The 23,350-nt window shown below is 49.5% G+C and overlaps 1 protein-coding gene across 1 annotated transcript in view; it reads left to right on the plus strand.

Annotated features, from left to right (window-relative positions):
- The first annotated feature begins 4,738 nt into the window (after positions 1 to 4,738).
- LOC141164183 (hepatitis A virus cellular receptor 1 homolog) overlaps positions 4,739 to 23,350 on the plus strand; it is a 32,562-nt gene continuing 13,950 nt past the window's right edge. The window contains exons 1-3 of the mRNA XM_073649315.1: positions 4,739 to 4,843; positions 6,497 to 6,841; positions 17,681 to 17,754. Coding sequence (XP_073505416.1) covers positions 4,795 to 4,843; positions 6,497 to 6,841; positions 17,681 to 17,754 — 468 coding nt within the window. The 5' untranslated portion in view covers positions 4,739 to 4,794. The remainder of the gene's footprint in view (positions 4,844 to 6,496; positions 6,842 to 17,680; positions 17,755 to 23,350) is intronic.

Genomic DNA, 23,350 nt, shown 5'->3' on the forward strand with positions numbered 1-23,350 from the left:
ACTGAACCCTCAGGGACGCCACATTCCCCCCCGGTGAAACACAGCATGTCCACGGGCTACAATAGAGCAAAGAATGGGTACAGACATTCAAAATTTTAAATGCTTTTGTAAACAGTAAAACAATCTTCCCTTTATGGGAGGTTTGGACACTTTTAACGTTGCAAGATATATATATAGTATAAATATATAAAACATTAAAGAGACATTATTCCTGTAGAAAAGTGCTAGTTCATAAAACCAATAGGGGGCACCTAAATAGGTGCAAACTATTTGCAATGTTAGTCCGTCTCATGCTCAGCTCCCGCAGGGACAAGGGTTTGTTTTAAATGAATCCGGGTGTAACAAAACTTGAGAAACAAATAACAGTTCAAACAACTGGGAGGTGCATCTCCCGGGGCTGCTTAGCAGTGGTATCCCCACCTGGAAAAAGGCTCATTCTTTCCAACGGAGCCTAACCGGTCCTCTGTAACTAGGTGCATGGGGGCATCCTCCTTGAATACCCTGTGGACATCCAGGGCATACCACCCACACTCCCCATGGTGGCGGGTGTAGGACACCAGATCGCCCGGGTAGAGGTTCCGGCCAGGGTGGCCCTGCTCCAGCCGCGGCTCGACGTCATGCCGGTTGACGAAGACTTCCCGGTTGAACTGTGGGCTACAAATGAAGCCCCATCCTGCCTCCTGGTGGAAGGGCACGATAAGGCCTTCTTCCCAGGGGCTTGGACGGGTGGCCTCCGCATGACGGGCCTGTGATTTGGCAGCCTTGGCGCGCACCTCCAGGCGCTCACAGCGGATCCTCCTCTCTCGCCGCTCCTTCTCGAGCTGGAGGAGCTCTTTACGGCAAGTCTCCTCCCGCCTCCGCGCTTCGGACTGGGTCTCCCGGGGGAAGCCCATCAGATCGCCCCCCCGGCTGTCCCAGGCAAACTCTTCTGCCGCCGGGCAAGCGACCGGTGGCGCGGGCAGCTGCAATAGCGGGGGTCGCTGCGGGCCCTCTATTGGTGCAGACCAGTCCGGGTTGGGGCAGGTGTACACCCAGGAGAGTGCAGGCTTTTCTGGACCGGGAGTCGGGAGGCATAGCAGACTTCCGGGAGTGGCGGTGGCTTGGGCCTCGGCCTCCGGAGCCAGGAGTTGCTCCCAAACTATGGCGCCCGGGGACGGGGGTGACAGCAGGAGATGTAGGAGGGCTTCGGTGCGTCCCGCGCCCGGGGTAGGGGTTTTTCGTCCTTACCCGCTCTTGGGCTGCACAGGGCCACCTGGGCTTCCTCCGCCTGGGCTGGGGCCTTTATGGTCAGGCGTGACGAGCTCTGGCGGCGGGCCTTGATCTTCCGCAGCATCTCTTCTCTCCATTCGGCGGCGGCCAGTCATTGGGCCTCTTCAACCCTCCGGGTCAGATCCTGCGTTTCACTGCGGAGGAACTCGGCCTCCTCCGCGGTCAGGTGGATTCCCTCCATAGTGAGGGAGGTAGCAGCTGGTGGGCCAGCGACGGAGAGCTTCTCCTTGGCTGCGTCCATCTCTGCTGCAGGGTGCGGTCTTCTTCTCCTCCTTCTTTTGGGGCGGCTCCAGGGTGGCTGGCTGACGGGCACTCCTTGGGACGTCCCATCCATCTTGACGCTACTATGCGGACTGTCTCTGCTGGAAGGGGTGGTCGGCACTTTTGGCGCCATTGGGGAGCCAGGCCCACGATGGGCGGTCTTGGGTTGCTGTTGTTTTTGCACATAATGGTTTCCGTTCTTCTTGGGCGGGCGCCACATTAAGTGTGTAACGACAGTCTTTTGTGAAAGGCGCACAGTACCCGGCGGCAATGGGAATTAACTTCCTCCGTTTCTGCGGGCACGCAATCCTGCTGACTACGCCAGTTCTGTGACGCCCTCCCTGAGCTATGGGGGATACTCGGAGCCGGGCCTTGCAGATGTTGTTGGGGGGAAAGCAGTCGTGGCCTTGACCCGTTCCGTGCCCAGGGCTGTCACATGAAAAATGGGCTTTTTGGATGAGTGGTTGTTCGACTACGCCACTTGTGGTTTCTGGTGAAGGCCACCAGCGCTGCAACAGTCCTCTGAGGCTGATGTTCTGGCAGCTCAGTTGGCACTACTCCCCACAGGTGGAGTAGGCCTCAGGGCAGTGTTTGATGAACTGTGTGGAGGTATGGTGGGTGCAGTGCCGCACAGGAATAAACAAGCGGAGGCGGTGAATGAAGTCATCCGGGTCTTTACTCACTTTAGATGAACTTTCAGCCGCAAAGCTTCTCTCTGCTACACACGGCATACTGCGGCCACCAGGAAGGGGGTTCAGCACATCCCAGGTAGATCAGGAGCACCTGTCGAGACCCCGCTGGTGTGTTCCTCTCCTTAGTAAGTTCTCCCACTGAGTCTTCTCCTGACTGTGTGTGGTATGAACGTGGTGTAAGGCCGGGTCCCACTGGGTAAACGCAGTTTGAGAGATACAGGTGGCGACTCCGCTCCGTCCGTACCCCCCTGGGATCCACTAAGCCTCCGGGCTTTTCTGACTGAGTCGTGAAGTGACAAAGTCAGATGTCAGGGACCGGTTACCCCTCTTGCAGCAGGAATCCCTCTGGCTAAGCCAGAGTGAAGAATACAGGTGGCGACTCCGCTCTGTCCGTATCCCCCTGGGATACTTTTGCCTGTGGAGCCTATCTCCTCTGCTCCCCTCCAAGGCCTTCTTAGAACAGGACCCTGACCGGGTAGAGACACTGGTTAACTCTGACCCGCTCCTCGTCTCAAGGCCAGAGTACGAGGACCGTGTATCTTCAGCCAGCTACAGACCCTTGCTGGACCTTGACAGAAGACCCACAATCAAAGACCTTGAACTACTGTAAAGATGGCAATAAATTATATATGATTCTATAAGTGCTTCCTGTAAGTGTTTCCTCTACCCTCACCCACTACATGGTTCCCCCTATCTTTGGTTCCCCCCAACTCCTCTATCCCAGGATGGGGCAGCACCCTGGTGCATTTAGGCCCCCTACAGGACAGGAGTGGTGTAGTGTTGAGTGTGAAGTGGGGTCCTGAGTGATGCTCCATCCTTACCTGGAAGAGGAGATACCACACCTCAATCTGAGGCGCAGTACCTCTGTGGCGACTGAACCCTCACACTAGAACGCGGGGTCCTGACAAGCGCTCCTGAACTACCGGGAGTGTGTTGAACCCCACCCTGGTGGCCGCAGCTCGCCGTGTGACAGCAGAGAGAAGCTCTGAGCTGACTACGCACTAAAGTGAGTAAAGGCTTCGATGACTTCAACTACCGCCTCTGTCTGTTCTTTCTCTCCGCGGCTCTGCACCCGCCGACGCTCTACTCTACACCCTCTCTACGCTGCCCTGAGGCCCCGCTCCACCTGTGGGGAGCCGTACCAACTAAGCTGCCTGAACACCGGCCTCAGAGTACTGTCGCAGCGCTGGTGATCCTCACCAGATACCACGGGTGGCGTCACGAACATTCCCCTATCCCATACAACTTCCCCCCTTTTTCTTCAAGAGTGACCCCAGGGTACGGGCCCGGGAGCCGGCCACCGCGACATCCCCGAAGATCAGGCAACAACAAGACCTGGGCGCCGAGTCGTCCGCCATTCCCCTGGGCGCGTCAGATGCATGGTAGTTTGTGGTCACCAGACCAGAACCCTGCGGACCTCCTCCTATCTGCTGGCTTTCCCGGCACCTCTTCTGATTCGTAGACCTGTGATGTTATCGTTGTGGCACAATACACACATGACATCGCAATATGCCTACTAACCAGTAGAGGTTCCAGGGATGCACAGTAGTTCGTAGTCACCAGACCAGAACCCTGCGGACCTCCTATCTTCTGGCTTTCCTGGCACCTCTTCTGATTCGTTGACCAGGTGTGATGTCATCGTTTTGACACAATACACACATGAAATCGCAACAAGCCTACTAATAAGAAAAGGTGCCAGGGATGCTGACAGGTAGGAAAGAGAGCCACATGGCTCTGGTTTGGTCACCACAGACTACCAACGTGGTCGCCGATCCAGGGTCCTTCAAATCTTTTTGCTCAACTCTATCCACAATCTAATGTTTGATATTCCATCAATTTTCAAATCCTGGATAACCACCTTAAAAGAATACTATATTATTATGTGTCCAAAGTTGAAGGGTGTAGCCGGCACAACGAGACACTTTTTTTTAATGGACCACAGATAATAATAATGATGACTGCTGTTGGTAGCCGACAAAGCACAGTAGAAGTGCTGACAACGAATTGTCCCACCGCCCAGAAGAAGCAGGAGCAGTTCCAAGGCAAGGTGCCCCTGCATGTGGCAAAGCAAACCTAACCTGCCTATTGGGCACTCTGCTTCCCAGACAAAGCTGGTTTAAATTATTAAGTGTGTTATAAAATCTTTGATGGATTTATCAGTTGAAGGGGTTGTCCAAGACGGTAAGATGGGTCATCGATATGAGATTCTGGGGACCCAACACTTGCCACCCCAAGTGATCAGCAATCTGCTCCAGCAGTGGCCATATACAAGCAAAGTACGGAGATTAACATATTTCTGTGTCTGATCTCCATTTAACAAAGATCTAGATGTGTATTGTGGGCATGTCACAGATATTGATATATTTTCCAAAAGTGGTATTGCTGAAGTTTGCTGTGGCCTGTGACATGCTTCTGCACCTGTTTCAAGCAGCGAAAAAAAAGAAAAACTTGATAATTTACATTTTTTTAACCATGGAGTAAAGTTTATTTTGGGGACTTCCTTTCTCTAATTTCCTGTAATGCAGAAACACTTCCCAAGATAAAATATACTTTCTGTTAGGCAGTTCACAAGATGATTTTCTTGGTTGTGTCCATATCTGGTCTTCTCGGGTCTTTCTCCGGTGAGCATTCATTGTGTTGATTATCACTGCTTTGGCTTATGGTTTGGTGGGTGCCGACATATTACCTAACTCTTCATATAGTACTTTCCACACCACGGTACCACAGAGAGAAGTGGGTCACACATGTCTGACCAAGATTGTCAACTAAAACTTTCTTGGTTTGGTTCCACCTGAAGTTGTTTAGACCACCAACCCTCTGCATAGAATAGGACTCCCCACACTCTCTAGTAGATGTGGCTCATTCTAGGGGCAGTATTATTTAATTACACAGAATTGATAATAATTGTAATTGTGTATGTTCTGACACTGCGTGTTCTGGTGTCTTTTTGTCTGAAGATAAGACATGTTGTGAGACAATGTACTAGTTGAGGAACATGTGAAGTAGAGTTACCAAGAAAAAATAGAGGTATCAATAAGAGATGAAGACGAAAGGAAGAGTGAGGCCATTCCCGGGAGATCTGAGAAATGGTGTACAAGTTCATCCCTCAAAACCGATTGCTGCTGTTGGTGGGAATATTTTTTTTACATATGTAGGAATATCGTTTCTACCTCACCTTGGTGGGATCTGTTTAAGAGTTTGGCAAAGAAGATTGATAAATAGACCTTTTTACCAACGTTTGTGATAGTAAGATCATATAACATTATCCAGCCACAGATGTCTCTGTGTAGCAGCAACCAAGACAGCATGTCCGTCACAGATAGCCCAGGAAATCATGTCCACCTAAGATGCCCCTAGAAGATCTTGTAATGTATGCCCCCAAAACATCATGTCCACCACAGATGTCTCTAGAAGAGCATGCCCATCACATATAGCCCCAGATCATCATGTGCACCGTAGATGTCTCTAGAATAGCATGCCTACGACATATGCCCCCAGAACATCATGTGCACCTTAGTTGCTTCTAGAAGTGCATGCCCACAACATATGTTCCCAAATTAGCGTGTCCAGCTTTGATGCCTCTAGAACAGCAAGCTTAGAACATCATGCCTACCATCTAGAAGAGCATGCTCACCACAGATTCTCCCATATTTCCTTCTTAGTGTTGAAATTTCAATGTTGAGTATGTCCTCAGACAGTTCTCTTCTCCTCTTTCTGTTCTCCATGCTTAGTGTGGCACAAACAGACATACAATGCAAAGATTGAGACAACTTTTCCCCTTTTTATCTGGTTTCAGGTGTGATTTTAATATTGCCCACATCTGTTACTTGCACATGCTTGAAACAAAGCTTTTTACCCACAATTTTGGAAAGGTGCCAACAGATTTGTCCGGCCCATTTTTGGGGGTTTTGTGTGAAATTACGTCCAATTTGCCTTTTTTTTGTGTTGTTCCAATACACACAAAGGAAATAAATATGTGTGTAAGAAAACGTAATAATTTTCATGGAAAAATACTTAATTTTCTGGAACAATTTCAAAGGTGCCAACACTTTTGGCCATTACTATATATATATCTATATATACATATATATATATCTATATATTTATACATTAACTGCAGGGACATGATGTGTGGATATTTTTCATACTGAATTTTGGGCCATTCAGAATTTAAAATCCCTGTTTTGGGAAATTACTGCATGAAATCAAGACACAATGATCAACGTTTATTTGTACTTTATTTCCAAATTCTTACAAGCCTCTTTGATGTGCAGTTGTATCTGTTTTGGCAAAACATGTGACCGTGACCGGATCAATTAATGGAACAGCAACGTTACCCTGCGATTATTCTACCAGCAAAGGGACCTACACTATGTGCTGGGGCCGTGGCAGATGTACTATGTTTTCTTGTAAAAATCGGATTATTGAGACTGACAGCAGAAATGTGACTTGGAGGATATCTAACAGATACCAGTTACTGGGGAATATTAGTCAGGGCAAACTGTCCCTGACCATTTCTGGGACCACCGAAAATGATGAAGGAGCGTACTGCTGCCGTGTGGAGATCCCTGGACTGTTCAATGACAAGAAGGAACATGTGTCTTTAAAGATCAAAAAAGGTAAGTGTTCTCTGGTGTGACTGCTAAAGACAACTAATACCAAGAAGAGCAAACGCTTCTTCCTTAAACGGAATGTTTAATGATCTATTGTTTTTGTCAAAGGTTTTTTTTTTTTTTTTTGACAAAGTTATTTTCAATATTCCATATATTATCTGTATATATTTAAAAAAAACACAAAAAACTTCCTGTTCTATTCAGAACATTTTTCAGCAAGCTCATTATCATTACAGTTGACTCGCCCCCTGGGCCGTGGGGCACTCGGATCCGGGCAGTAGGGGAACGATGGGAGTAGTAGTGGCAACCCGGTTCCGTGGCTCATGGTGATCAGGCCAGTGGTAGTCCGTTATGCGCTGATGATTACGTCCGACTACGCCACCCGTGGATTGCGGTTATTAGGAACCGCCGCTGCATGCAGACCGCTGGGGCTGATGAGGTGTGCAGCTAGGGTAGTGTGACTCCCCACGGGAAGAGTGCGGCCCCAGGGCAGTATAATGGATGGTGGGAGTGATGGTGGTGAGAGTCCCAGTACCGGTAGTGCTGGAGGCGCGAAGGAGCGCACAGACAACAGGTTGCAGTCCAGGGCCTTTACTAAAACAGGTAAACTGACCCATAAACAGTCCCGGCTAGGAGGGGACCTGGATGTCTGAGAGCAATGGGGAAATTGGCCCTGGTCAGGGTGAGGGTGTAGGCCTACCGTGCTTTCTGTGCTCCTTCTGGCTGTCTCCTCCTTATAGGGTAACAGCCCACGTTTCCGAGCTTTCCGTGTACTCTCGCCTGTATGGCCTGCGACGTGGGTTCCTTTCTACTCCCGGCCTGGTACGGCTTTACTGGTCCCTTCTGTTGTGGCAGAGCCTCTAGGTTTCTTAGGCCAAGGAACATACAGTCCTCTGCGGACTGGTTATCTGCTGTGGGATGTGGAATCCTCCCAGCCTCAGACACCAAAGTCTGGTAAATTAAGTCCTTTATCTGCCAAGACAGGCTCACTTCGCCTCTTGTCTCTGGCTTGTGGCTCTCCTCCTGCCACACTTCCTCTTAGGTGCAATACAACTTTCTGTCCCTGCTCTGCTCCGGGACACGTCTCGGTGCTGAGACAGGTCATCCAGTTCTCCCTAACCCTGCCCCCAGCACCAGCTTTTATAGGGGCAGCCTGCTCCCCCTACTGGCCTGAGACAGGAGGTACTGCATGCTAATGTTCCCCTGACTAGAGAACCTCCCCCTTGCTCTCAGACACAGCTTTATTACATTTTGTGGCATCCAGGCCAGGGTGACACATTCCCCCTAGTAAAATTTAGTACTCCGGGACTAAACAATAAACAAAGACAATATGCATAACCATAAAACATTAACAGACAGACGACGCACAGATTGAGTTCTTAAGGTCACAGTGTGGTCTGTGACCGGGTGTCCATATCACCAATACAATGGGGAGCCTTAACCAGGTGGGGGTCTGTCCTACCCCAAGTCCTTTACAGTCTTAGTTCATTCCTTGGTTAGGCTCCGAACGCAGTCCATACAAGGTCCCGGTTATTAAAAGTCCATAACCTTTGAGTCCTTACGGTAGCTGCAAGAAACTGAAACACAGAATTACCAAACATGCATGTAACTTGGCAAACATTCCAACATTTGGCAACAGGGTTATTTACAATTTTAGTGCACCCTATATTTTCCAGCGAGCGGGTATCTGCCCCTTTGTGCTCCTGGTTGATCTCCTTAACCCACTGTCTGGTGGCGGACCGACCTGGCTTTCTCCACTAGCGTTAGGGGTACAGCTACCAGCTGGACTTACAGGCAGGGCAGGCAGCTGTCTGCGGGTCCTTTGGCTTACCGCAGGCATGGCAGGCTCACTGTCAGCAGAGGGTTGACTCTCCTGGGCTGCTGGCACAGGCTCTTCTGCCTCTGGAACTGCTTGCTCCTCTTCACCTTCCGGCTCTGGTGTTGGTTGTTGCTGTGCCGGTTGCAGGAAATGCAGGACAGGTACCACTATGGCATCATTTATGCGAGTCCAGGACTGAGGGAACTCTCCGAGAACGGTGCTGATCATTTCTTCCTTGTCCTCTGTGGGTTCAAGGTCACTCTGATCCTCTTCTGCACTACGGAGTTGCTCAGGGCATCTTTTGAGGTGGTCTCTGGAGACGATACTAGTGGTTTCTCCTCCGTCCTTGGTGATCACGCACACCTTCGGGTTGTCGTGGTCAGACTGCAGTACGGTGTAGGGTTCCCTTTCCCACTGGTCGTCCAACTTATGTAGCCTTCTCTTCCGCTTCAGGACCTGCTCACCAGGTTCCAGGGGACCAGCAGGGGCGTGTTGGTTGAAGAGTTTTTCTTGCCTCTCTCTCACCTGGGCCAGGCTCTTCTCCACACTCTCCTGTACCTTCTTGTACTGCAGTTGCCTTTCCATATCCCAGTCCGCATCCGGGGAGGTGTCCTCAGGCGTTAGGACTCCCATCTCCAAGTCTACGGGCAGCTTACCTGGTCTGGCTCGCATCAGGTAAGCCGGGGTGCAATTTGTAGCATTCACCGGGACATGGTTGTATAGGTCTATCAGGTCCGGCAGTTTTTCTGGCCACAGGCTGCGTTCCTCCAGGGGCAACGTCTTCAGGAGGTCAATGACTATATTGTTCATTTTCTCACACATCCCGTTGGTTTGTGGGTGGTAAGGCGTTGTCCGAATCTTCTTACAGCCATAGAGGTCGCAGAACTCTTGGAAGATTTCAGCCTCGAACGCTGGACCCTGGTCTGTCAGGACCTGTTCCGGATACCCGTGTGGACGGCAGAAGTATTGCTGGAAGGCTCTGGCCGCTGTTTGGGCTGTCAAGTCCTTTACCGGGACCACCACTAGAAAACGGGAATAGTGGTCCACGATTGTCAGGGCATAGATGTATCCTGACCGGCTTGGAGCCAATTTGACGTGGTCCAGAGCTACCAGCTCAAGAGGCTGCGTGGTGACGATGGGCCTCAAGGGTGTCTTCTGGCTGGCACGGTCCTTCCTCCTTAGGTGACAAGGGCCACAGTCTCTGCACCACTTTTCTACAGCCCCTCTCATGCCGACCCAAAAGAACCGTCCTCTTAGCAGGAACTCCAGTTTATTCCAACCGAAGTGCCCCGCTCTGTCATGGTAAGCCCCCAGGACCATAGCTGCATCCCGCCTTGGGACCACGACTTGCCAGGTCAGCTCGCGCGTCCGGTGGTTGACAATCCTTCTGCACAGCTTGCCTTCGTAGAGGAACAGCTTGCTCTTCTCCTTCCACAGCTGCTTGGCTTCCTCTGGAGCATCTGGATCCATGCGGGCGTCCTCCTGGGTCAGCAGATCTTTCACCAGGCGGATGGCAGGGTCACTATCTTGGGTCTCGGCCCAGCTGTGGTGAGGTAGGGGATTGATCATCACGGTTGTTAGATCCACCTCCTTCACGCGGTGGGAGTATTGAGCGGCTCCATACCGGTGAAACGCGGAGAGTTCTACCTCCTCCTGCTCTTCTGGGTCTTCGTCACCTTCAGGTAAGTGATGCATCCTCGATAGGGCGTCAGCGTTGGCATTGGTTTTGCCGGCCCGGTACTTGATCACGAAGTCATAGTTGGAGAGACGGGTCATCCACCGCTGTTCCAGGGCACCCAGTCTTGCATTGTCCAGGTGTGTCAATGGGTTGTTGTCCGTGTACACTGTGAACTTTGCAGAGGCCAGGTAATGCTTGAAGCGTTCTGTCACGGCCCACACCACCGCCAAGAATTCTAGCTTGAAGGAGCTGTAATTCTCCGGGTTCCTCTCGGTGGGCCTCAGCTTCCGGCTGGCGTACACGATCACCCTTTCTCTGCCCTGTTGGTTTTGGGACAGTACCGCTCCCATTCCCACATTACTGGCGTCCGTGTGGAGAATAAAAGGCTGACCATAATCAGGGTAGGCCAGGATCTCATCCCCTGTGAGGGCCATCTTCAACTGGCGGAAGGACTCCTCTTCCGGTTTATCCCACTTGAAGGGCGGCTTTTGGCTCCTGGACTTAGACTGTCCGATTAGGAGGTCCTGCATAGGAGCTGCCATCCTAGTGAACCCGGGGATGAACCTTCGGTAGTAGCCTACCAATCCGAGAAACTGTCTCACCTCTTTGATGTTCGAAGGGCTTGGCCAGCTCTTGATTGCCGTGACCTTGTCAGGGTCGGGGGCCACTCCTTCCGCGCTTACCACGTGCCCTAGGTACTGGACCTTTGGTTTCAGCAGGTGAAACTTCGATGGTTTCACCTTCAGGCCATAGCCTGCCAGGGCTTCAAACACCTCGGCCAGGTGCTTTAGATGGTCCTCGTAGGTTTTCGAATAGACGATCACGTCGTCCAGGTAAAGGAGGACCGTCTCGAAGTTTCGGTGCCCTAGACAGCATTCCATCAGCCGCTGGAAGGTCCCTGGTGCGTTGCAGAGCCCGAAAGGCATACAGTTGAACTCGCTCAGTCCCATCGGGGTGGTGAAGGCGGTCTTCTCCTTGTCAGCCTCTGCCACAGGAACCTGCCAGTACCCGCTAGTAAGGTCCAAAGTAGAAAAGAAGTTAGCTGATTTTAGTGCGGCTAAAGACTCCTCTATTCTAGGCAGCGGATATGCGTCTTTGTGGGTGATACGGTTGATTTGTCTATAGTCCACGCACATTCTCATGGTGCCGTCTTTCTTTTTCACCAGAACCAAGGGGGCTGCCCATGGGCTACAGCTATCTCTAATGACCCCAGCTTCTTTCATTTCTTTTAGCATGCCCTTTGCGTTCTGATAATGTGCAGGGGGTACAGGTCTGTGTCTTTCTTTTATCGGTGGGTGGCTCCCTGTGGGGATGTGGTGTTCTATCCCCTTTACTCTGCCGAAGTCTAGCGGGTGCTTACTAAAGACTCTCTCGTACTCCTGTACCACCCGGTAGACTCCTTGTTTTTGGTGCAGGGGAGTGGAGTCAGCACCCACATGGAGTTTCTGGCACCAGTCCTCCTTTTGTTTCTGGGAGCCATTACCCTCCGCCTGAGGAGATGGAGGCAAAGGCTCCACGGCCCTGATAGCTTTGTGTTCGACATCAAACAGTTTGGCGAGTGTAGCGTACCTGGGTAAGTGTACTTCCCTCTCCCCAATGTTGAGGATACGGACGGGCACCCTCCCATGACGGACATCAACCACCCCCCGGGCTTTCAAAATGGTGGGCTTGCTGTCTGAGTACACGGGTTCTACCATGGCTTGGTAGTCTCTACCTCTCAACCCGATTGCAGTCCGACACCAGATCATCATTTCACTTTTGGGAGGCATGGAAATGGGGAATGGGTCACTCAGTCTTACGCTACTGATCTCACCACCAGACAGTTCTACCTGCTGCCGTCTCATCAGGGCTTTTATCTCCTTGTTGAGGACTCTCTGTTGGCTGGAACTAGCATTCACCGCCACCTGTTTTAGAATTACAATTACTTCTGAAAGACAATTTTCAATCACGTTAGTACCCACAGTTATTTTATGGTGACTTTCACGACGGTCAATGTCCACAATAATTACTCCCTGTGCCGGCAGTTCAACTTTACCAATCTTAATGGTCATCTCCTTGAACCCCATCTGCGGCACGGGTAAGCCATTACTGGCGATGATGCTCAAGTTACTGTCTGGATACCGTGCGATATCAGCATCAGTCCAATACTGCTTAAAAAGTACATAAGGGATAGTGGTTACTTGCGACCCAGTATCCAGCAAGGCGCTCATGGGGATACCGTCCAGCACCACGGGTAAAACCGGGCGCCCCCCAACGTACTTATCACGCCTATTATAAGGGCCTGGTGATCTTATGCCTCGGGGTTGGCCCTCTGCCCCAGGTTGGACCCGTTTAAATTACAGTACCTGGAAATGTGTCCGGGCTGGTTGCATCGACGGCAAATGGGCTGTCCATCCTCTGCATAGCGGTCTGTGGGCCTCCCTCGGAACGACGGGATCCTCCTCTGTTGACGCCACGGGACATCCTCCGGACTTGAAGCAAGCTCGATGGGTCTTGACGGGTCCACTTGTAACGCCTGGACGGTCCTGGTCAACGCCGCGACGCTCCTGGTCAGCTCCTGGACTTGGTGGTGCAGATCTTTCGACGGGGCTTGGTTCAGGGCCTTTGCATCAGCCCCCACGGAGTCCATAGAGGAGGGCGCCGCCTCCTGGTGGTAGGTAAGAGCAGGGCGCCGGGGGTTTATAGCGCCACTTGTTGCGGATTCACGGAGCACCCTTATGGCCCTGTCCTTGAATTGGGCAAAGGTCAGATCAGGGTTCTGAAAGAACATGAGGCGCAGCTGGGTCCTGTGGGCGCTAGACAGCAGACCTTCTATAAACTGTTCTGTTAGTAGCTTATCTGTTTCCTGCACGCTGCCAGGGTCAGCTTGTTGGATGGCCCTCAAGGCTTCCTGCAAATTTAGGGCATAGTCTCTGATGCTGTCCTGTGCCCGCTGCTTACATCCATAGAACCTCATTTTAATTTCAGCGGAGGTACGTGTGTCAAAGGTACCCCGCAGCCGGGCCAGAATACCCTTCACGGTCCTTTTCTCCTCAGTGGGCCATGATTTTACCTCCCTTTGGGCTGCGCCAGTTAACTGCCCTGTTAATATGCTGACCTTCTGTTCCTCTGTCAGGGGGTAGACTTGGAACAAACTGTACAGCCTTTCCTTAAAGTCAGTTAGGGCATGGGGCTCCCCTGAGTACTTGGGCAGCCAGGCCGCTCCAGGGATGTAGGGCAGGGAAAATGGCATCACCGCTGCTGCAGCTGTGTTGATGGTAGTGGGCGCCTCTGTATCCGACATCTTCCTCCCCCCTAGTTAAGCGTGGCCTACCTTCCGACGATCCTCTTCTGTAGGCCGCGGCTCTGCTGCTGCTGCTCTGGACGAGGACCTTGCGTCGCGTCCTGGTGACGTCAGCGTCGCTCTCTCTCCCTTCCAGGACCTTGCGCAGCGTTGGTGCGTGGGGCGGAGCTTCGGGTCTCGCGCGGTTTGGACGTCCACGCCCCTCTTCTTCCCGCGCGGCGTCCTGAAGATGGCGTCCGATGGCGGGAAAACGGCTGAAGATGGCGGGAACCGATGGAAGATGGCGGGAGACGGCTGGAAATGGCGGGAAACGGCTCCGGACGGCGGGAAACCTCTTTTCAGGTAAGTGCAAAGTCTTTTTCAGGCACGCAATACCCGTTTGTGGCGGGTTGGTTGCAATCCTGCCTACTACGCCAAAGCTGACTCGCCCCCTGGACCGTGGGGCACTCGGATCCGGGCAGTAGGGGAACGATGGGAGTAGTAGTGGCAACCCGGTTCCGTGGCTCAGGGTGGTCAGGCCAGTGGTAGTCCGTTATGCGCTGATGATTATGTCCGACTACGCCACCCGTGGATTGCGGTTATTAGGAACTGCCGCTGCATGCAGACCGCTGGGGCTGATGAGGTGTGCAGCTAGGGTAGTGTGACTCTCCACGGGAAGAGTGCGGCCCCAGGGCAGTATAATGGATGGTGGGAGTGATGGTGGTGAGAGTCCCAGTACTGGTAGTGCTGGAGGCGCGAAGGAGCACACAGACAACAGGTTGCAGTCCAGGGCCTTTACTAAAACAGGTAAACTGACCCATAAACAGTCCCGGCTAGGAGGGGACCTGGATGTCCGAGAGCAATGGGGAAATTGGCCCTGGTCAGGGTGAGGGTGTAGGCCTACCGTGCTTTCTGTGCGCCTTCTGGCTATCTCCTCCTTATAGGGTAACAGCCCACGTTTCCGAGCTTTCCGTGTACTCTCGCCTGTATGGCCTGCGACGTGGGTTCCTTTCTGCTCCCGGCCTGGTACGGCTTTACTGGTCCCTTCTGTTGTGGCAGAGCCTCCAGGTTTCTTAGGCCAAGGAACATACAGTCCCTTGCGGACTGGTTATTTGCTGTGGGATGTGGAATCCTCCCAGCCTCAGACACCAAAGTCTGGTAAATTAAGTCCTTTATCTGCCAAGACAGGCTCACTTCGCCTCTTGTCTCTGGCTTGTGGCTATCCTCCTGCCACACTTCCTCTTAGGTGCAATACAACTTTCTGTCCCTGCTCTGCTCCGGGACACGTCTCAGTGCTGAGACAGGTCATCCAGTTCTCCCTACCCTGCCCCCAGCACCAGCTTTTATAGGGGCAGCCTGCTCCCCCTACTGGCCTGAGACAGGAGGTACTGCATGCTAATGTTCCCCTGACTAGAGAACCTCCCCCTTGCTCTCAGACACAGCTTTATTACATTTTGTGGCATCCAGGCCAGGGTGACAAACAGTCAAGATATCAATGACTGATAACACCTCTTTATACAGAAGATGACACAGGATCCACCATTCACAATAGGTGATGTCACAGCTCACCTCCTACCCCTCCTGTACAATGACTGATAACACCTCTATATACAGTAGATAACACAGGATCCACCATTCACAATAGATGATGTCACAGCTCACCTCCTCCTCCTGTACAATGACTGATAACACCTCTATATACAGAAGATAACACAGGATCCACCATTCACAATAGGTGATGTCACAGCTCACCTCCTCCTCCTGTACAATGACTGATAACACCTCTATATACAGTAGATAACGCAGGATTCACCATTGACAATAGGTGACGTCACAGCTCACCTCCTCCTCCTGTACAATGGCTGATAACACCTCTATATACAGTAGATAACACAGGATCCACCATTCACAATAGATGATGTCACAGCTCACCTCCTCCTCCTGTACAATGACTGATAACACCTCTATATACAGAAGATAACACAGGATCCACCATTCACAATAGGTGATGTCACAGCTCACCTCCTCCTCCTGTACAATGACTGATAACACCTCTATATACAGTAGATAACGCATGATTCACCATTGACAATAGGTGACGTCACAGCTCACCTCCTCCTCCTGTACAATGACTGATAACACCTCTATATACAGTAGATGACAAAGGATCCACCATTCACAATAGGTGATGTGACAGCTCACTCCTCCTCCTGTACAATGACTGATGACACCTCTATATACAGTAGATAGCAAAGGATCCACCATTCACAATAGGTGATGTCACAGCTCACCTCCTCCTCCAGTGCAATGACTGATAACATTTCTATATACAGTAGATAACACAGGATCCACAATTCACAATAGATGATGTCACAGCTCACCTCCTCCTCCTCCTGTACAATGACTGATAACACCTCTATATACAGTAGATAACACAGGATCCACCATTCACAATAGGTGATGTCACAGCTCACCTCCTCCTCCTCCTGTAGAATGATACCACCTCTATGTACAGTAGATAACACAGGATCCATCATTCACAATAGGTGATGTCACAGCTTACCTCCTCCTTCTGTACAATGACTGATATCACCTTTATATACAGTAGATAACAAAGGATCCACCATTCACAATAGGTGATGTCACAGCTCACCTCCTCCCCCTCCTGTACAATGACTGATAACACTTCTATATACAGTGGATAACACAGGATCCACAGTTCACAATAGATGATGTAACAGCTCACTTCCTCCTCCTCCTGTACAATGACTGATAACACCTCTATATACAGTAGATAACATAGGATCCACCATTCACAATAGGTGATGGCACAGCTCACCTCCTCCTCCTGCACAATGACTGATAACACTTCTATATACAGTAGATAACACAGGATCCACAATTCACAATAGATGATGTCACAACTAGGTGATGTCACAGCTCACCTCCTCCCCCTCCTGTACAATGACTGATAACACTTCAATATACAGTAGATAACACAGGATCCACCAATCACAATAGGTGATGGCACAGCTCCCCTCCTCCTCCTGCACAATGACTGATAACACTTCTATATACAGTAGATAACACAGGATCCACAATTCACAATAGAAGATATCACAACTCACCTCCTCCTCCTCCTGTACAATGATTGATAACACCTCTATATACAGTAAATAACACAGGATCCACTATTCACAATAGGTGATGTCACAGCTCACCTCCTCCTCCTGTACAATGACTGATAACATCTCTATATACAATAGATAACACAGGTTCCACCATTCACAATAGGTGATGTCATAGCTCACCTCCTCCTCCTGTACAATGACTAATATCACCTTTATATACAGTAGATAACACAGGATACACCATTCACAATAGGTGATGTCACAGCTCACCTCCTCCTCCTCCTGTACAATGACTTATAACACCTCTATATACAGAAGATAACACAGGATTCACCATTCAAAATAGGTGATGTCACAGCTCACCTCTTCCTCCTCCTGTGCAATAATAACACCTCTATATACAGTAGATAACACAGGATCCACCATTCACAATAGGTGATATCACAGCTCACCTCCTCCTCCCTGAACAATGACTGATAACATCTCTATATACAGTATATAACACAGGATCCACCACTCACAATAGGTGATGTCACAGCTCACCTCCTCCTCCTCCTGTACAATGAGTGTTAGCACCTCAATATACAGAAGAGAACACAGATTGTTTTGGAGTTGTAGATTAACCTTTTTAAACAGTATTATCTTGAGCAGCGGGTTTACTTTTCTTGGGGAGGGGCCAGTGTATTCGAACCAAGTTGTAATGTATTTCTAGCAGAGAAATCTGCTTCTTTCTCCTCCTGGTCTGATCTTTCACTCTCAATTCACGGATAAAATGTGTCTTTAGTGAATACAGATTTTCATATTTCTGGGATAGGAGATGACAGTTGGTGCTCATAAAGTTATATGGAGAGGGGAGGAGGAGGAGTTAAAGTTACAGACACAGAGTTCTCCTGAAGTGACAGTTATACTTTAAATATTATAGGAAATCTTTTCAAAAATGTTCCTTTTTTTCCAGACAAAGATCATGAAGATGACGGGGATCTACAAACCAGCCGGCCTATCCACGAGACATTCACCAACTCCACTCAGGTTCTTATTTGACTTCTCAGGATTTATTTGATCCGTGCTTTTGTAAAAATATTTAACACCCAGGGCTTCTGTCTGCAAACAAGTGCAGATGGCCAGTATTACAGAGCTAAATTAGTGCAGTTCCTGACTTAGTTCCTCTTTCTCCGACGTCGTCACTTTCACTCTGTGTATTGGCTAAATGATATACATAAGCTTCTTATAGCAATGAACCTAATTTATGTGAATGTGTGTTTCTAAGGCTTCATTCACACCTATGTTTGAGCATCTGTTAGGAGAATCCATCGCAGGTTCCATCCATCATTTTCACAGGAAGAAAAAAAAAGCAACATTCACAATGACAGACACTCTTAAAGGGAATCTGTCAGTATGATCAAGCATCTATATGGACATGTAGGTCATCGGAAGCTGAATAAAATGATACCTTAATATCTTCAATCCGATTTCTTATTCCAAAGAAATCTACATTTTTCTTAATATGTAAATGAGCTGTTAAGATCTATGGGCGGAACATAGATCTCCCCGAGAATCTGCCTCCGGAGCATATTTTTAATGAAAGAAGGTGTTACCAGTGTGAGACATGTAATGACTGACAGTCTGCTCTCCTGATCTCACTGCAGAGCTGAACTTCATTACAACTGACACATAACAGCAGAGCTGAACTTTGTCTCATTACAGACACATCTGCTGCTGCAGCTCTCTTCTCATGGTGCTGTCAGCTCTGCTATACTGCCCCTCTTCTTTACACTAGTTGCCTTTGAGATGGAAGCTGAAACACAATGAGTAGACAACTTCAGTTGCAGATGTGTTTGTAATGAAACAAAGTTCATTTCTGCTTTACAGTGTTAGTTGTAATCACAAACAACTCTGAAGTGAGATCAGGAGAGCAGACTGTCAGTCATTATAAGTCTCTCACTGGTAACAGCATCTTTCATTAAAAATAATCTCTGGTGGCAGATTCTCAGGGAGATCTATGCCCGGACCATAGATCTTAACTGCTCATCTACACATTAAGAAAAACATGGATTTCTCTGAAATAAGACATCAAAGTATCATTGTATTCAACTTTCTATGACCTGCATGTCCATATAGACAGCTTAGGTGGGTCGATCCTACTGACAGATTCCTTTTAAAGAGTAACTGTCGTTTTCTGTATTTTTTTCAAAAATAAATAGTTCACTTGTAAATAAGAAACTTTTTAATATATCTTATCAGACAAATCTACTCCTTTCTGTTCCGTGATTGATCATTAATTTTCAAAATTCTAAATTCATGGGTATAATGTGTCTCTAGTGAACACATATTTTCCCATTGCTGAGATAACAGATAATTGGTGCTTATAACATTCTATGAAAAACTGTAACTGTCATTTCAGATGAACTTGCAGCAGAATGTTTGTGTCTGCCTCTAGCTCCTCCCTAGAATGTCTGTGTCTGCCTCTAGCTCCTCCCTAGAATGTCTGTGTCTGCATCTAGCTCCTCCCTAGAATGTCTGTGTCTGCCTCTAGCTCCTCCCTAGAATGTCTGTGTCTGCATCTAGCTCCTCCCTAGAATGTCTGTGTCTGCCTCTAGCTCCTCCCTAGAATGTCTGTGTCTGCCTCTAGTTCCTCCCTAGAATGTCTGTGTCTGCATCTAGCTCCTCCCTAGAATGTCTGTGTCTGCCTCTAGCTCCTCCCTAGAATGTCTGTCTGTCTCTAGCTCCTCCCTAGAATGTCTGTGACTTCCTCTAGCTCCTCCCTAGAATGTCTGTCTGTCTCTAGCTCCTCCCTAGAATGTCTGTGTCTGCCTCTAGCTCCTTCCTAGAATGTCAGTGTCTGCCTCTAGCTCCTCCCTAGAATGTCAGTGTCTGCCTCTAGCTCCTCCCTAGAATGTCTGTGTCTGCCTCTAGCTCCTCCTTAGAATGTCTGCGTCTGCCTCTAGCTCCTTCTTATAATGTCTGTTTCTGCCTCTAGCTCCTCCCTAGAATGTCTGTGTCTGCCTCTACATCCTCCCTACAATGTCAGTGTCTCTTGCAGCTCCTCTCTAGAATGTCGGTCTGTCTCTAGTTCCTCCTTAGAATGTCTGTGTCTGCCTCTAGCTCCTCTCTAAAATGTCTATGTCTGTCTCTAGCTCCTCCCTAGAATGTGTGTCTGCCTCTAGCTCCTCCTTAGAATGTTTGTGTCTGTCTCTAGCTCCTCCCTAGAATGTCTGTGTCTGCCTCTAGCTCCTCCCTAGAATGTCTGTGTCAGCCTCTAGCTCCTCCCTAGAATGCCTATGTCTGCCTCTTGCTCCTCCCTAAAATGTCTGCGTCTGCCTCTAGCGCCTCCCTAGAATGTCTGTGTCTGCCTCTAACTCCTCCCTAGAATGCCTATGTCTGCCTCTAGTTCCTCGCTAGAATGTCTGTCTGACTCCAGCTTCTCCCTAGAATGTCTGTGTCTGCCTCTAGCTCCTCCCCAGAATGTCTGTGTCAGTCTGTAGCTCCTCCCTAGAATGTCTCTATCTGTCTCTAGTTACTCTCTAGAATGTTTGTGTCTGCCTTTAGCTCCTCCCTAGAATCTCCGTGTTTGCCTCTAGCCCCTTCCTAGAATTTCTATGTCTGCATCTAGCTCCTCCCTAGAATGTGTGTCTGCCTCTAACTGCTCCCTAGAATGGCTGTGTCTGCCTCTAGTTCCTCCCTAGAATGTCTGTCTGACTCCAGCTCCTCCCTAGAATGTCTGTGTTGCCTCTAGCTCCTCCATAGAATGTCTGTGTCTGCCTCTAGCTCCTCCCTAGAATGTTTGTGTCTGCCTCTAGCTCCTCTCTAGAATGTTTGTGTCTGCCTCTAGCTCCTCCCTAGAATGTCTGTGTCTAGCTCCTCTCTAGACTGTTTGTGTCTGCCTTTAGCTCCTCCATAGAATGTCCATGTTTGGCTCTAGCTCCTTCCTAGAATGTCTGTGTCTACCTCTAGCTCCTCCCTAGAATGTCTGTGTCTGCCTCTAATTCCTCGCTAGAATGTATGTGTCTGTTCTAGCTCCTCCCTAGAATGTCTATGTCTGCCTCTAGCTCCTCCATAGAATGTCTGTGTCTGCCTCTACATCCTCACTAGAATGTCTGTCTGTTGTAGCTCCTCCCTAGAATGTCTATGTCTGCCTCTAGCTCCTCCCTAGAATGTCTGTGTCTCTTGTAGCTCTTCCCTAGAATATCTATGTCTGTCTCTAGCTCCTCCTTAGAATCTCTGTGTCTGCCTCTAGCTCTTCCCTAGAATGTCTATATCTGTCTCTAGCTCCTCCCTAGAATGTCTGTGTCTGTTCTAGCTCCTCCCTAGAATGTCTATGTCTGCCTCTAGCTCCTCCATAGAATGTCTGAGTCTGCCTCTAATTCCTCGCTAGAATGTATGTGTCTGTTCTAGCTCCTCCCTAGAATGTCTATGTCTGCCTCTAGCTCCTCCATAGAATGTCTGTGTCTGCCTCTACATCCTCACTAGAATGTCTGTCTGTTGTAGCTCCTCCCTAGAATGTCTATGTCTGCCTCTAGCTCCTCCCTAGAATGTCTGTGTCTCTTGTAGCTCTTCCCTAGAATATCTATGTCTGTCTCTAGCTCCTCCTTAGAATCTCTGTGTCTGCCTCTAGCTCTTCCCTAGAATGTCTATGTCTGTCTCTAGCTCCTCCCTAGAATGTATGTGTCTGTTCTAGCTCCTCCCTAGAATGTCTATGTCTGCCTCTAGCTCCTCCATAGAATGTCTGTGTCTGCCTCTACATCCTCACTAGAATGTCTGTCTGTTGTAGCTCCTCCCTAGAATGTCTATGTCTGCCTCTAGCTCCTCCCTAGAATGTCTGTGTCTCTTGTAGCTCTTCCCTAGAATATCTATGTCTGTCTCTAGCTCCTCCTTAGAATCTCTGTGTCTGCCTCTAGCTCTTCCCTAGAATGTCTATGTCTGTCTCTAGCTCCTCCCTAGAATGTCTGTGTCTGCATCTAGCTCCTCCCTAGAATGTCTGTGTCTGCCTCTAGCTCCTCCCTAGAATGTCTGTCTGTCTCTAGCTCCTCCCTAGAATGTCTGTATCTGCCTCTAGCTTCTATCTAGAATGTATGTGTCTGCCTCTAGCTCCTCCCTAGAATGTCTGTGTCTGCCTCTAGCTCCTCCCTAGAATGTCTGTGTCTGCCTCTAGCTCCTTCCTAGAATACATGTGTCTGCCTCTAGCTCCTCCCTAGAATGTCTGTATCCGCCTCTAACTCCTCCCTAAAATGTCTGTTTCTGCCTCTAGCTCCTCCCTAGAATGTCTGTGTCTGCCTTTAGCTCCTCCTTAGAATGTCTGTGTCTGTCTCTAGCTCCTCCCTGGAATGTCTGTGTCTGCCTCTAACTCCTCCCTAGAATGCCTGTGTCCGCCCCTAGCTCCTCTCTAGAGTGTATGTGTCTGCCTCTAGCTCCTCCCTAGAATGTCTGTGTCTGCCTCAAACTCCTCCATAGAATGCCTATGTCTGCCTTAGTTCCTCCCTAGAATGTCTGTCTGACTCTAGCTCCTCCCTAGAATGTTTGTGTCAGCCTCTAGCTCCTCCCTAGAATGTCTGTGTCTACCTCTAGCTCCTCCCTAGAATGTCTGTGCCTGTCTCTAGATCCTCCCTACAGTGTCTGTGTCTGCCTCTAGCTCCTCCCTAGAATGTCTGTGTCTGCCTCTAGCTCCTCCATAGAATGTCTGTATCTGCCTCTAGCTCCTCCCTAGAATTTCTGTGTCTGCCTCTAGTTCCTCCATAAAATGTCTATGTATTCCTCTAGCTCCTCTATAGAATGTCTGTGTCTGCCTCTAGCACCTCCCAAGAATGTCTTTGTTTGTCTCTAGATCCTCCCTAGAATGTCTGTCTGCCTTTAGCTCCTCCCTAGAATGTCTGGGTCTGCCTCTAGCTTCTCCCTAGAATGTCTGTGTCTGCCTCTTGCTCCTTCCTAGAATGTCTGTGTCTGCTTCTAGCTTCTCCCTAGAATGTCTGTGTCTGCCTTTAGCTCCTCCCTAGAATGAATCTGTCTTCCTTTAGTTCCTCCTTAAAATGTCTATGTCTGCCTCTAGCTCCTCCCTCGAATATCTGTGTCTGCCGTTAGCTCCTCCCTAGAATGTCTGTGTCTGCCTCTAGCTGCTCCCTAGAATGTCTGTGTTCACCTCTAGCTCCTCCTTAGAATGTCTGTGTCTGCCTCTAGCTCCTTCCTAGAATGTCTATGTCTGCCTCTAGATCCTTCCTAGAATGTTTGTGTCTGCCCCTAGCTCCTCCCTAGAATGTCTGTGTCTGCCTATATCTTCTCCCTAGAATGTCTGTGTATGCATCTAGCTCCTCCCTAGAATGTCTGTGTCCTGCTCTAGCTTCTCCCTAGAATGTCTGAGTCTGCCTCTAGCTCCTCCCTAGATTGTCTATGTCCTGCTCTAGCTCCACCCTAGAATGTCTGTGTCTGCATCTAGCTCCTCCCTAGAATGTCTGTGTCTGCCTCTAGCTCCTCCCTAGAATGTCTGTCTGTCTCTAGCTCCTCCCTAGAATGTCTGTATCTGCCTCTAGCTTCTATCTAGAATGTATGTGTCTGCCTCTAGCTCCTCCCTAGAATGTCTGTGTCTGCCTCTAGCTCCTCCCTAGAATGTCTGTGTCTGCCTCTAGCTCCTTCCTAG

The sequence above is a fragment of the Phyllobates terribilis genome, unplaced genomic scaffold, assembly GCF_046119375.1.
Source record: "Phyllobates terribilis strain yellow unplaced genomic scaffold, ASM4611937v1 Scaffold_10__3_contigs__length_209671492, whole genome shotgun sequence".
Lineage (NCBI taxonomy): Eukaryota > Metazoa > Chordata > Amphibia > Anura > Dendrobatidae > Phyllobates > Phyllobates terribilis.